This window comes from Merops nubicus, unplaced genomic scaffold (assembly GCF_000691845.1).
Source record: "Merops nubicus isolate BGI_N331 unplaced genomic scaffold, ASM69184v1 scaffold16198, whole genome shotgun sequence".
Taxonomy (NCBI): Eukaryota; Metazoa; Chordata; class Aves; order Coraciiformes; family Meropidae; genus Merops; species Merops nubicus.
Window position 1 is genome coordinate 54,523 of NW_008626493.1, and position 13,435 is coordinate 67,957.

A 13,435-nucleotide genomic window follows, 5' to 3' on the forward strand; every position below is an offset into this window, starting at 1 on the left:
ACACTGAAGAAGCCTTTAACTAAATGACTGAAGTACAAAGGGGTTATTAGCACAGGATTAACTTTATAGAGGCTATAAAATAACTTGAATATAGTCCCATATTAATTGTTAAAGGAAAAGTAAGACAAAAAGGTATGGCATTAAACATTGATCTGCAATGGTTTTCAAGAAGCTCTTCATATGGGAGCTCTCTGGTGCTCAGTGGTGAGCAGTGCAGACCTGCTATAGCAATGTAAATGATTTCAGAAGGATTGGCCATGATACATTAAATATTTAATGTTAACTGCTCCAAACGTGTGCCATCATCCAGAGATTTTATTAGCCCCATGAATTTATGGAGGCTCCTTAAGATGATGTTTTATTGCTTTCTTGACAAAATAATTAAAAAGGAAAACATTTAAAGGAGAACATTAAGATGTGACTGGTGTTTTTTTCTCACAGATCAAGGGATGAAGAAATGAGATAAATCCTGTTGTGATCTATGGCAGCTAAAAAGCCTGAATTCATAAGCCAAGCTGGGACCTTGCTGCCATTTAAAGCTGGGGGTGAGGGGAGCTGCATTGCCCCTCCTCGACTTTGTGACACATTCTCACTCCTGCTCAGACGACCGGTTGGATTAGCTCACCAATCCAGTCAAAAACAGCTTTTGGCAAGGCTAGTTTTATCAGGGTTAGATGAGCTTGGTAGGATTTGGAAAGGAGGACATCCCAGCAACAGCTTCCATGCAAATAAAAAACCTTCTGCTGAAAAATGCAGCCCTGGCTGCACTGCAGTGCTTTGCAGAACTGGACTTACAGGCAGTAGTATGTAAAATCCCTCTAAATTTGGAAAAAGAGAAAAGTCCAGAACAAGTTACGGCTTCTGCCCCCCTACTGCATTTCTCAGACTGGTGTTTTGTATTTTCTCCAAGTGTATTAAAAATAACTTTACAGAAACCTTGTGAACTGGAAACAAAACCTGTTGTTTAGTCCAAATGAGTCTGGAAGCTGGTTTTGATTCTCACAACAGTCACTGAAAGGTTTTCATTTGTGCTTGAATCAAAATAATTTGTTTTGGCTCTAACGAGAGGTTCAGATCTCAACTCCGATGTAGCAGTGAGATTTTGATCTGTGCTTGCTTTCAGATCCTCCAGGATGTGCAGGAAAGCAGTGGGAGTCTGGTCACACTCCCAGCACTAATATTTACTTTATACAGGGCCTTGGAAAAAAAAAAATAGAAATTGCTTTTTAAAAGGTCTTCAATGCCAAACTTTTTTTTTTTTTTTTTCCATTTTGCAAGATTCTGAGGCTTATGTTGCATTTTAATTCTACCAAGTGTTTAAACATCTGGTTAAATCCTGCTTCAGCCAGAGCTTTGTCCAACAAAGGAACAGTTCCCAGCTCCCAAAGTGGAGACTATGCAAGTAGCTAGTACACCAGCAGCTCCTTGGTATCAGAGAAGTACCTACTCCTCTGCCTTGAAAATGCTAAAAAGACTGGGCTACACATGTGGCTAAATGACTCAAGGGATTTAAAGTGGTCAAAGACTATGTGATGTCCTCAAAAAAAATCCTGATTAACACAGATACTTACACCATGGACTTTATGGAAGTAGCATTATTTTTAGACTAAGGGTCATAGGTATTGATGCCATTGGATCAAATGTGCATATATTTCATGTATGACTTATTAATAGTCTGGAACACAATAGTACTGAAATGACTCTAAACTAGAAACTTTCCAACTGCAAGCAAAATTTCCTTAGTTTAATATAGAATAATTTTTGGCATAACGAGATTTTGTTGCTGCTTATAGAGCATGATTAATGGTTAATACAATAAGAAATACATTAAATAGACCATTCTTATTGCATTAATGTTTGCATTGTGATGCAATTTGCACTGTATTAGTTCAATCACTGGCTCCACAGCTATATCTGCACGTGTACAATGATTCCTTTAAAATCTATTACAGCCTCAAAGGTAGCATGCATTGAAAGGACAGCTTGGCATCTTCTTCTCAAAGATGATGAATTTGAAATGAACTGGAGTAACAGTCATCAAAGTATTGATGAATATAAATTTCCAAGGAAAACATACAGAAAACAGGCTCTTTCCCACAGGAATGTAGAGAGTATTTCCACCACAAAATTTCTCTTCCATGCAAACAGTATAAAAAATTAATAAATGACAGTTGTAAAAACTGAAATAGATAGGGCATATTTTCTGAGAGAGAAAACTATCTTTGACATCTCTGTAAAAATTTAGTAATAGGGACAGAAAGAATTTCCTCACAGCTGTGCCTGAACACAAAGGAAAGAGCAACTGAGCCTCTGCATGCACCCTGCCACAGAATCTGCCTCAGAATCCAGACCTGGATGAACAGATTCATTAATAAATAAATAAATAACCCCACAAATTTGCAACAGGCCAAGCAGAAGTCCTGCACCTAAAGTGCACATTTTCCCCATTTCTGATCACAAGTCAAATTCTTCTCCTCAAGGCTGTGGCATTGGCAGCCAGCAGAAATCATCTTTCAACTTGACAGGAACTTGCACCAAAAGATGCTAACTCTGGTCCAATTCTTCCCCTTGCAAAATGGAACCATTTCAGATTTTTTTCCCCAGAAGCAGATATTTAAGAGAGCTGAGCATCCTCTGCACACAGCCACTAAGAGGTGTGGAGAAGGAGGTCCCATTCCCTCTGTCCCTTCTAAAAGGAGGGCCCTTGACCTCTCTTACATCCGCTCTCATAAATACAGGATTTTCCTAAGCAGAGAACTCTATGAATTTCTGGAGGCTGCAGATATCCTGACTTTACCTTCTACCTCATCACATGAGTCAAGGAAGCAAGGGCAGATGTTAGCCTGTCTGGTGCACGGTCATGATGTGCCAGATGTTTCCAAAGTCACGGGACAAGGTGAGGACAAGGAAGAGTCTTCTGCAAAGGTATCGATCCCCTGACTTTTTTCTGGCAACCGTTCCAGAGACACAGGCTGGCAGTAATTAAAAGGACTTACACACTGGGCTGGTTTCAAACTCAAATCTTCGGCTGAAGCCACCATAGCCAGCAGCTGTCCGGGCTCGGATCTGGAAGACGTATGCAGAGCCTGGTTTCAAGCCATCTGCTGTAATCGTCGTCTCTTTGGATTTGATGATAGTGTAGCTCGTCTCCTGGTCCTTTTACCAACCCCCACCCCGAAAAAAAAGACACAAAGTTCAAACACACAAATAGTAGCTCTAAGAGAAGATAGACTCTTAACAACGCCCCCCCCCCAGCAACATTACAAAGGATGACTAAAATATGCATCTTTGTGGATCTCTTCCTCAAAACTGCCCTTCTGAAGGCCCTTTCTGCAGTACAAATGTGAGATATGATTTTGTCCTTTATAATCAATGACTCTAGGAGGTATGAAACAGAACACTGGGATTTTCCACCCAGAAATGATAATACAGGGACCAAACTGACATCTGCAGTAGGAGCAGCTTTCCATTGCTTGAGACGTGCACAGCCTGGGGCAACTGAAAAGTTCATCCTACAAAGATCAATCCCAAGGCAGGGGTAAGTGGAAAAAAAAGTCCCACTGCCTTAGAAAGGGATTTTCATTTATAACAAAATGACTACCCAGTAATGTAATTAGATTTAAAAGAGAATAATATATTATACATTGTACAACTTTATGCTGGCATTTCTGGAACCACAAATTAGACCTTGGGAAGGGAATAATAAACCAAAACTCCAGGAAAATACCTAATTTTGCATTGTTCTTCTGAAGCATTGAACTTGCAAGAAAAATTGCTGAAATAAATCTTCATTTACATCAGTTTCTAATGTGAAAGAGTTTCAGTTCTTTGATTAAAATTTCACTCAAATGCTTGGTAATTACTCTTAGAATTATTTACTGTAGTGCATATTCTAGACAAGAGCTCATAAATTAAGGTCTACAAACTTGGAAACTGCTTTTTATTCACTCTATCCTCTCAGATCCAAATTATTATGAGGTAAACAGGAGTTCTTAGTAGTTCCCTATCAATAGTTCTGCATAGCTCTTAGGATCTGAACTGATTTTTATCTTCTCTTTTTAATTTAATGGGCAACATTCCATAGACAGTAATGTGCTTCGGTAAGGCCCTGGGAATCTGCAAATGCAGGATATTTTGTAGGAAGTGTCGGAAAATCTGTAAATTTTTTCATTGAAGCCTGTAGCTATCCATGACCATTTTGGAAATATGTGTGTGTGCGGGGGGTATATCTATGCCTTTTTTTGCCTTGTTAAGGAGCAATCTGGCAAAACTCAATTTTCCAAAACATTTCATATAGATCATTTTCATCCCTTGGAAATTAATGTTCTGAGTTTACCCTTAGGAAAGACTGAAAACCGAGGGAATATAAATGACAGCAGCAACAAACAAGAAGGATTACGAATGACATCCCAAATCTAACTCAATGACTGTTTAAAAAGCAGTAAGTGAATATTAGGTCATATCTTTGCTTGTATGTCAGCACAATTAGGTTTTCAATACTCTGCTGGCTTCTCCAAACATTTAAATACTTGAGCCTTCCTATAGAAAACCCTAAGCTTCATACTGTAAAGACAAGACTTCATTCTGAAAGAAATACATCAAATCAGCCTAAATTTAGGCTGGCTGTAGCTACCTCCCCGTGAAGGACTTGCATTTGAAGAACTATTTACTGAAGCTATTTGACTAGTTCTGTACCACTAATAAAACATTTTAAGCCCAGCCCATCCCCTCCTCCCCCAACTTGTTTGAAAACAAAGTAAAACAAACAAACTTATGGATTTTTCTGCATTAACTATTTGCTCATTATTAAGGTTTCTAGAGGCTAATCTTCCCAGGTCACTCCATAGTAAGGATTCAATGGGCTACAACAGTCAAACAAGTTAATAAAAGAATCAGTAATGGATTATTTCCCACAACAGCTTATTCTGATTCTTGATTTGTGCTTTCATCATTTTGAAAACCTCAGCCCTATTTAAGCCACACATGCATCATGTGCCCTTGCCCAAGGTCCCTCAACTTGCAAAAATACTCTTGATTTTATCCTGATGCAGAAGATTTCAGAGATTTTTTTTCCCCTGTTTGCATGGGCTGCTTGAGCAAGTCCCTGCCATGATCAGAGAAACAAGAGAGGAGGATTAAGGACACAGTCCTGGTCCATGTTGAGTGGTTGCATCTGGATCAAAGACAAAACTAATAGAAGATCTTCCTTAAAATAGAAATTCAACCCCCCAAAAGTGAACTGTGACTCCATTTCATTATTTCTCTCTCGTTTTCGTGTAAAAATCCAGGCTGTTTCAGAAGAAACAAGGACACCTTACAATACCAGCTAAGGCACAAAACTTCTACTCAGCCAACCCTTGCAAACCTGATTTTTGGAAACACAAGATTTCCAAAGATCTAAGGTTGCATTGCTCAAAAGATGCTATTTAGACAAAGTGCATTTGCTGCCATTTTCATTTAAACTGTATTTAATTTTGGAGGAAGAGAAAAATTGATCACTGGAAACGAAGACTAGGAGAGGCAAGTTTTGCAGGAAGAGAGAGAGCATTTCCCATTAGAGCAAGAGCTTGAAAATCCAGGCAAGCTTTTAAAGCCAGGATGCCCTTCTTCATGTTAGGGGAGATGCAATCTCTACACAAAACCTTTCTCCTCTCCTTACACCGTGGATGCAAAATCAGGTGAGAAATTGAAATACCAAAGGCAAAGGACAGCCTGATGTTTCCGGGAGGAGATACATGCTCGATCCTCAACCCCTCCTATTTTTAACAAATGAGCAGGCTCTATCTTAATGTGATAAGGCTGGAGAGGAATCTGACACACAGATTTAATGTATTTGTTCAAGAGAAGTGGCATACTAATGGAAAACAACACCCTCATTTCAAGTCTTCCTAATCATTTACTGCAAAATCAATCTGACATTGATTTATGCATAAAATTGCTCCATTCCTTTCCAGGACTTAAATAATTATTACTAAAAGAAGAGGACAGTAAAGAGAAGGTACTTGGGATGCTCAGCAATCAGTCCGTCACACCTTTTCAAAATATTTGATTTCGTATTCCAGGATGATGCCGTTGGGTCGATCTGGCTCCTGCCAGGAAAGGGAGATGCTATTTTTAGTTATCTTCCCTTTTTTCACACTACTGACTGGAGAAGGTGCTGCAAGACAGGAGAAAAACAGAACAGACAAAAACTACGGTTAGTAAGTCGGTCTTGCATCCTCAAATGCAAGGTGATCTTTTAGCTACTGCAGATCAGCAGGGTCTGTTTTCACCTCCGTGGTATTTGCCTGCTTTTAGTGACTGGACTAGTACAGATTTTCAGCAGCTGAGGATCTGACCAGCACCACCCACCTGAGCAAAGTTACAACATAAGCTACTATCAGCAGCTCACACACCAACGCTGTCTTTTCAAGCACTTTTCAAACACATCAACCCTGCAACTTGCCTTTTCAGATGTGTCGGGGGCTACACTGCCACAATCACATATGGATTACATATTGCTTTCTTTTGCTTGCCTGGAAGGTATCTATTTTTTTTTTTTTTCTTTCAGAAAACCTCACATAATGTGGGCTTCTTAACTATTTTTTGACTTGTACAGAAGTTAAAAGCCTAGGCATCTTTCACCCCCCTCCTTCCAGAAGCAAGGAACAGGGTAGAAAGGCCATTACAAGCTTTATAATTCAGTTGTGCTCCATAAATATCGCTGGGGTGTTACAACTCACACAGCAATGCTAATTCCTTGCAAATGGCAACTGTAAAGATTTTAATGGCAGCCATGGTTTGGAAGCTCATGGCATGCTTGGGGAAGCCGCAGCATGAAAGCAGCTCTACCAGCTCTGCTGATTATTTTAAGATTCAGCCCTGAAAGGTTATCTGCCCTTTGCAGCACACATGTGCATCAGAAACAGGCTGGATCCTTTGTTTTCAATCCAGTATCTGCAGAGACTTTTCAAGTTGTGATTGCTACCACCCCTGCCAGCTCCTTAGCAAAAGTTGCTATGGGCAATGCAACCCTAGCACCCCAGGTATTTCATGCCAGAGATTAGCAAACAACACTGAGAGAAAAGAAAAGGGGACGGGAGAAATTCAGTCTCTAATATACAGGGCCAAGAGCAGCTTCTCCAGAGGAAAACCAGCCCATGCCTGCCCAAGGGCCTTTGACTTACCCTCTGGACAGGCCAGTTCTCAGCAAGGATTAAAGGGGGGCTGCGGAGACCCAAAGCAAAGACCTTTGTGACCACATGGGGAACTGAGTGCAAAGAGCAGTAGCAAAGGACCACATTTTATCTTCCAAAATGTATTGGAAAGCATATTTAAAAAAAAAAAAAAAAAAGTCTTCTCCTATATGCAGGACTAGCTAATTACCATAACGCTAAAAAAACCCTCAACCCATTACGTAAAATAAAGACAACAAGCAAATTAATTCTGCCAGGTCTGATCTTCAGCCAAAAAGAGTAAGGGAAAAGCTCCAGACAATTATCCCTGGACTGAAGGCTAGCAGCAAGCCTTTTTTAAAGCAAGCTCCTGCATATAAGTCTCTTTTTAGCCCCAGTTTTTCTCACTCCTGTTTACTAATCTCTCCCCTACTTGGCTCTTGGAAGATCCTGAAAAGTACTGGCCATTTCCATATTGTTTTCTGCTGGAGAGCTGGCATCAAGCTCCACAGACAACACACACTTTTTAGCTGTGCATCCACCACCGTACTCCCAAATGCTCCACTGAGCAAGTAAACACCACCTTGATTTGAATGATGAGCATGTTATTTATGCAGGCACCACACGGTGATCACCAACAATTTCTCATCTGCAAAAGTCACCTTACCCTCAGCTGACGTCCTCCACAATTTTTTGGGCTATGTGAAGGCGAATAACAACCTAGACTCAAACAGCTAATCTGGTCTGGGACCTCCCATTAATTAATATTAATATCAGGTGCCTAAATATGTCTTCTGCATAAGTGTTCACAGCAAGTTGAGTTGTGCTTGTGAAATATACTGTCCGTGCACATACGTATAGTCAGATGTGTTAGCCCAGAGAAGACATTGTGAGTCATGAACTCTGCTAAAATAGGAGGAGCTTCACTTCTAAGACAAAAGGGAGCTACGTATTTTTCAGAGGCATTGGAAAAAAAGTCTCACTGTGGGGTGGTCATGCCAAGTAACACATGATGCTACCACCCCAATTAAATTGATGATATGGAGGAATCACTTTTTGTCATGCTATATATAATGGGATGGAGACACACATGCACACTAAAGGGACCTGTGTTCCTCTGAGACTGTTCTCCAATGTCCCCAAATCCCTACAACACCTATCCCAGCCTTGCGGAACTGGCAGCAGAGGTCTGGCAGGATGGAGAAAGTCAGCTGAGCATTAATCCTTTTTAAACTTCTATTAGCAAAACCAAACTTGAGAAGTGCAGCGAGGGGAGACTTCAGCATTCCTTGGTATTGAACGGCTCTCAGGAAGGTGAAAACCATGCAATTCTCAGTGTCAAGACTGCCTGACCAAATAATGGACTTCTCATCCACTTTATTGAGGTTTCTTGAAGTGTTTACAGGACTGAGGCTCACAAGTGTTTTAAAAACAAGAGAATGATGCAAGCGCTCCTGAACTCTGCTGAAAAATCTTTCCCTCCTAGGTCCAGAGTTTGGCTCTCCTTCACGTGCATCAGCACAGTGTAACACAAAATGCACCACCAGCCATCCAAAAGTGCCCATCATACTCTCTACTCCCCCAAACCTGAACATCCTCTTTAAAAAGCAGTGTATAAAAAGCTCGGCTAGTTAACAGCCGCATGGACTTAAATCCCTGCAACACACTCAATCATGGCTCTGCAGAATGCTCTACTCTACTGGGAAAAAGAGGAAAGATAAGAAAACGTGTAACCCAACTCTCAGAGTAAATTAGAAAAGGAGTAACTGTATCCTTTTTGAATCTCCTTCAAAAGAAGCGTTAAAGTGTAACTGTGAGATAAAGGGCAATTAAGTAAATTCAATAAATCCCAGCAGTGCTGGGATGATACAGCAACTACTCTGCATCCTCAACACAGGGAAGATTAGGATGCTGTGAACTGAAGGAAGGAAGGTATAAGTATTTTAGAGTTTTCTTTGTCAAACAAAATGTAATTCAATCCAGGCAAGCAGACAAAGTCTGCAATCATTCCATCTTAAAAGCCTGCAACTGGATACTGTGCTATATGATCTCAGGAAAATAAAAGGATTACTTGAGACTTGCTTTTCAAAGGTCACTGCTTCTGCAAGGGCAGCATCCTCTTAACAGAAAGAAGCCAAGCCACGGAGCATTTCCAACATGTGAAAAAATAAATTCACTAAAAGTCAAGATACATAAAGCTGTAATCTCCCATGCTTCTTATGTAAGCAGGCAGAAGTCTTGTTCAAATCCCTACCTTGACACTCCAAAGGGTGGATGTATATGTTGTGAATTGTTTGCACGCTGCTTTACAAACAACCTGCACATCCGCATTAATTTCTCAGTAAGACACTCAGAATCAAAGAGGGATATTACATCATTTATGTTTATGTCTGCCATTCATGGAAACAGCCATGCATGTGATGAAAGCAAACAGAAGGTGTAACAAGGTGTGAAATTGCTAATGTACATTTTTGCTTTCCTGCGACCAAAATTAATCAGGAAATGAATAAAAAGCACAGAAAACTGATTCATTTGTTTGTTTGTTCTGTTTCTAACATTTCTGAAGAAGAGTAAGAGGAATAAATAAATTCAAGTTTCTGCAGAAGATGCATCATTAGTCACATCTGAATAACTACAGGAGATGATTTTATGAGGAATAGACCTGTTAGGACATTCTTCCTTTGCAACCTTTGATAACATTAGCATTGAATTAGCCATCTAGTTACCAAACCTGGTATTTACAACAAGCCATCTAGGTACCAAACCTGGTATTTACAACATGCTGTGCTGTGTTCCATTAATGTCTAACATACAATGATGCTTAGTGGAATAAAATGTTAATTATAATTTAAGAGAAACTAATGTTTATCAGGTGAATGACCACTGCACCAAGATAAAACAAATAATCCAGTTTCTCTGCCTCATGGTCTATCTAATGCTCTCTCCAGCCCAATTACTTTTGCCTTGGTATTTTTCACTCTGGCAGAAACAACAGTTAATGGCCTCCTATCTCACCCTTTGCCTCACAGCCAGTGAAGTTTTCCACTTCTGATTAAAAACATTAAAAAAAAAATAATTTACTAGCTCTCTTTACCCTCAGTGCAAAAAGAAACCACCAGCCCAGGACCTTCAATCTAGCTTTAACTTCTGCCAGAACAGACCTTCTCAACTTAGAGCAACCCAGAGTAGCACAGGAGGAGATGCTGATTTACATGGGCAAAGGGTCTGGCACCTCTCCTTGCTTTGGCTCTCCTGGTATCTGGGCTTCAGGTCCTTCTCCAAAGAAAATGAAGGCATCAAAGCTGAACATTCTGCTCTTATAGACATTTATGACACAGATGTCTATATAGATAGACATCCTTTATAGACATCTATGCTATGAATTTTCATTTATTTTTCATGTGCTTGCAATTTCTTTCATTGTGATTACATTTCTGTATGTGCAGATGTTTGGGATCTAACACTTCAGACCTCGCAACAGACCCTGGAGTTCTTCCCTCCAAGTGATTCCACACTTCTTTTGCAGTCTGAATTTATGCCAGAAGATTTAAAAGTCCATTTTGTGCTTGTGATTAAATCAATACCTTCACCTGTCATCATATAAGCAAATAGTTATGCTATCATTAATGTACTTATAAAGCCAGGTTTAACTGAAGAAAAATGAAGCCTCTATCAGAAGAGTAATCACAAGACAAGTCTGGTTCCACTTCAAAAGCCTGGTATACTGCAATTTTTCACTCAGTTTCTAATTAACAACATTATTGAATTTTTTTTCTCTCAGGCCTTTGGTGACTTCAGAATTTGGAACAAGACTTGCATTATTCAGCAAGTCACACTAAAGGTACACAAAATGGCAGGCAGCTTCAAGCAGTAGATTCCTTTTAAACAAGATACATATATTAGTTAAACCAGAAACACTCTTTTGAAAAGAAAAAAAATACTTCACTGTATTATCTCTTTGCATTCCTGTCTAGAAACGATATAATTTTAGAAAAGCCCAACACTCAATGGCTCCCCTAAGGGTACTTTTACTGCAGATACTATACCAGGGTCAGAACTTAGCACTGAAGTATTTGACTTCTGTGCTACAGTTTTTAATATCCCAAAGTGTAACACAGTGGGCCTAATAATTGGTTTCAAAACTCTTTGTCCCTTGAGGACAAGTAGTTGAAAACCATGCCTGGCTAGGTAGGAAAACAGGTTGGACACCAACTTGCAGGTGCTTGTAAGTGCTTCTGGAAATTGAGTCCAGGGAATGAAAGGTCCTTGGACTATGTAGTTGTAAATGCCTTTTTAATTCTGAGATCGTCCCGGGGATTTCAGTGATGCATAGGCCCTAAATAGTGCAAGGGGATAAATTTTAGCCCCAGGATTAAATCAAAATTCCTTGCCAAATACAAGTCTAATCCTAAAGAACAGTTCATATATGGAGATTATTTTATTTTGAATTATTTTTCAAGCTGCTTCATGAGTAGATAGGGATTCCACACTGGTCCTTTACACACATCAAATATTAAAACAAGAACACAATCTTCAAATTTCCTTGGCAACAAACACATAATGTTAGTTCACCTCTTCTACCCTCCCAAGACGAACACCTGAGGTAAACGCCAGGCCTTAGACCAATTTACAGTTTCTGTTACCTACCTCCATTTTGAAAGTCTCCAAAACCTGACATGCCTTCATGTGTACATTCAGATGAAAGAGAGGCACAAAGAAAGAGTTCCTCTCACACAAGAGAGAAGAACCAAATTCAAGTTCTCAGTGGCCCCAACAGAAGGCAGAGCCCCATTTTTGTATCCTCAATCCATGGCTAACCCAAGCAACCAGATTTACCTCATATGAAAAGGTGTGATCTTTCAGGTAGTTCCCCTCCTTGATCCTAAAAGATTAAATGCAACTCCTTGAGCTCAGCAGCAGAACATGACTTAAAGCCCAAGGTGGTCACAGAGCCAAGATGCTCACAGACCTTGCTGTCTCCCAGGTGGACACAGGGTTGGGTTTGTGCACGGTGAAACCCAAATTGCTGCCTAATTGTCTTGGAGAGACTGTTCTTTCTTTGACAAAGCTTCCCTCAGGTACTTTCTCTCTAGACTTCTAATCCTTGGACCTAATATAACAGAAAAGTACCTTTGCTAAAGGCAAAGAGAGCAGGATGGATGCTGTGGTTTTGTGGACTCTACTAGTCAGATGCTTTTAATTACCAGCAGTCCCACTACAGAGAAGTGCTTACAACTGGAAGACACAAAACAGAAAAAAAAAAATTTCAATTCATACTCACACTAGAGAGATAAGTGAGGTAATCTGCATGCAGTTTGCATCAGCATAGGGATAAAAGTTAATCTCTTACTTCTGATCTGTGTAACAGCTCAGGAGATATGCCTGGTTGAGACTGGATCTGCAATGCTCCAGTGTGGTCTAAAGGCTTCAAGACTGACTGTGCCAATACCCTCTTCTTGCTGTAATTCCACTGCACTAGCACAACTTCGGGGGGGGAGGGGTTGCACGTACACTAAATTAATCTAATTCAAGGCTGCCTTTTCTTTGAGCATCTCCTGGAGGAAAGACTGAGCATCTCCTGGAGGAGAGCTGCACAGAGAAAAACAGCACAGAGAGAAAACAAGGGAAACCAAGTATCTTCTGATTCACAGCAACTAGCTAACATCAACTGATAAAGACCTATAATAAGGATCTACTGCATCTTGCCACAAATCATTTGATGAGCACTGCATGATATTTAGTTGCTCCTATAAAATGGTACTAAAAGAGCAAATAGCAAGAGAGTAGTATTACTGTGTGTACAAAATTACTGCTCAAATCCTCGTTACATTAACTTGTGTTATAAAAATGCATCCATAAAATATACTTTGTTATTAAGACTGATTACTGATGATTGATATGTAAGTTATGAAAACAATAAAATACATAGCTTTGAAGTGTTTGTATGCAGTCCTTTCCTCTTAATCAAAATATGGTGTAAACTGTAACAGAACAGGGCTCAACACATACTCCTTGAAGGACAGTGGATGCAGCCAACTCAAAGCTTTGCTATTCACAAAATATTTTGCCTCAGCAAAATATTGCTAAGACTCACTGAAGCACCTACCTTTGAGAAGGTGACCCCAGGCATGCATGGCAACGTGTCACCTCTGGCAGTCCTGCTGGTGACTGCATGAAAGTTTCAAAAAATTATGACTTTGGCCAAAAAAAAAAAAAAAAAGCAAATAACCTCTAAAAAATTTAGCATAACGAAGCTACACCATGACACAACTATCATACAT

General features: G+C 39.9%; 1 protein-coding gene across 1 annotated transcript in view; it reads right to left on the reverse strand.

Moving 5' to 3' along the window:
- EPHA5 (EPH receptor A5) overlaps positions 1-6,157 on the reverse strand; it is a gene marked incomplete at its 5' end in the record, with an annotated part of 51,006 nt that extends 44,849 nt beyond the window's left edge. The window contains 2 exons of the mRNA XM_008946031.1: positions 2,997-3,156; positions 6,033-6,157. Coding sequence (XP_008944279.1) covers positions 2,997-3,156; positions 6,033-6,157 — 285 coding nt within the window. The remainder of the gene's footprint in view (positions 1-2,996; positions 3,157-6,032) is intronic.
- Between the last annotated feature and the right edge of the window lie 7,278 nt (positions 6,158-13,435).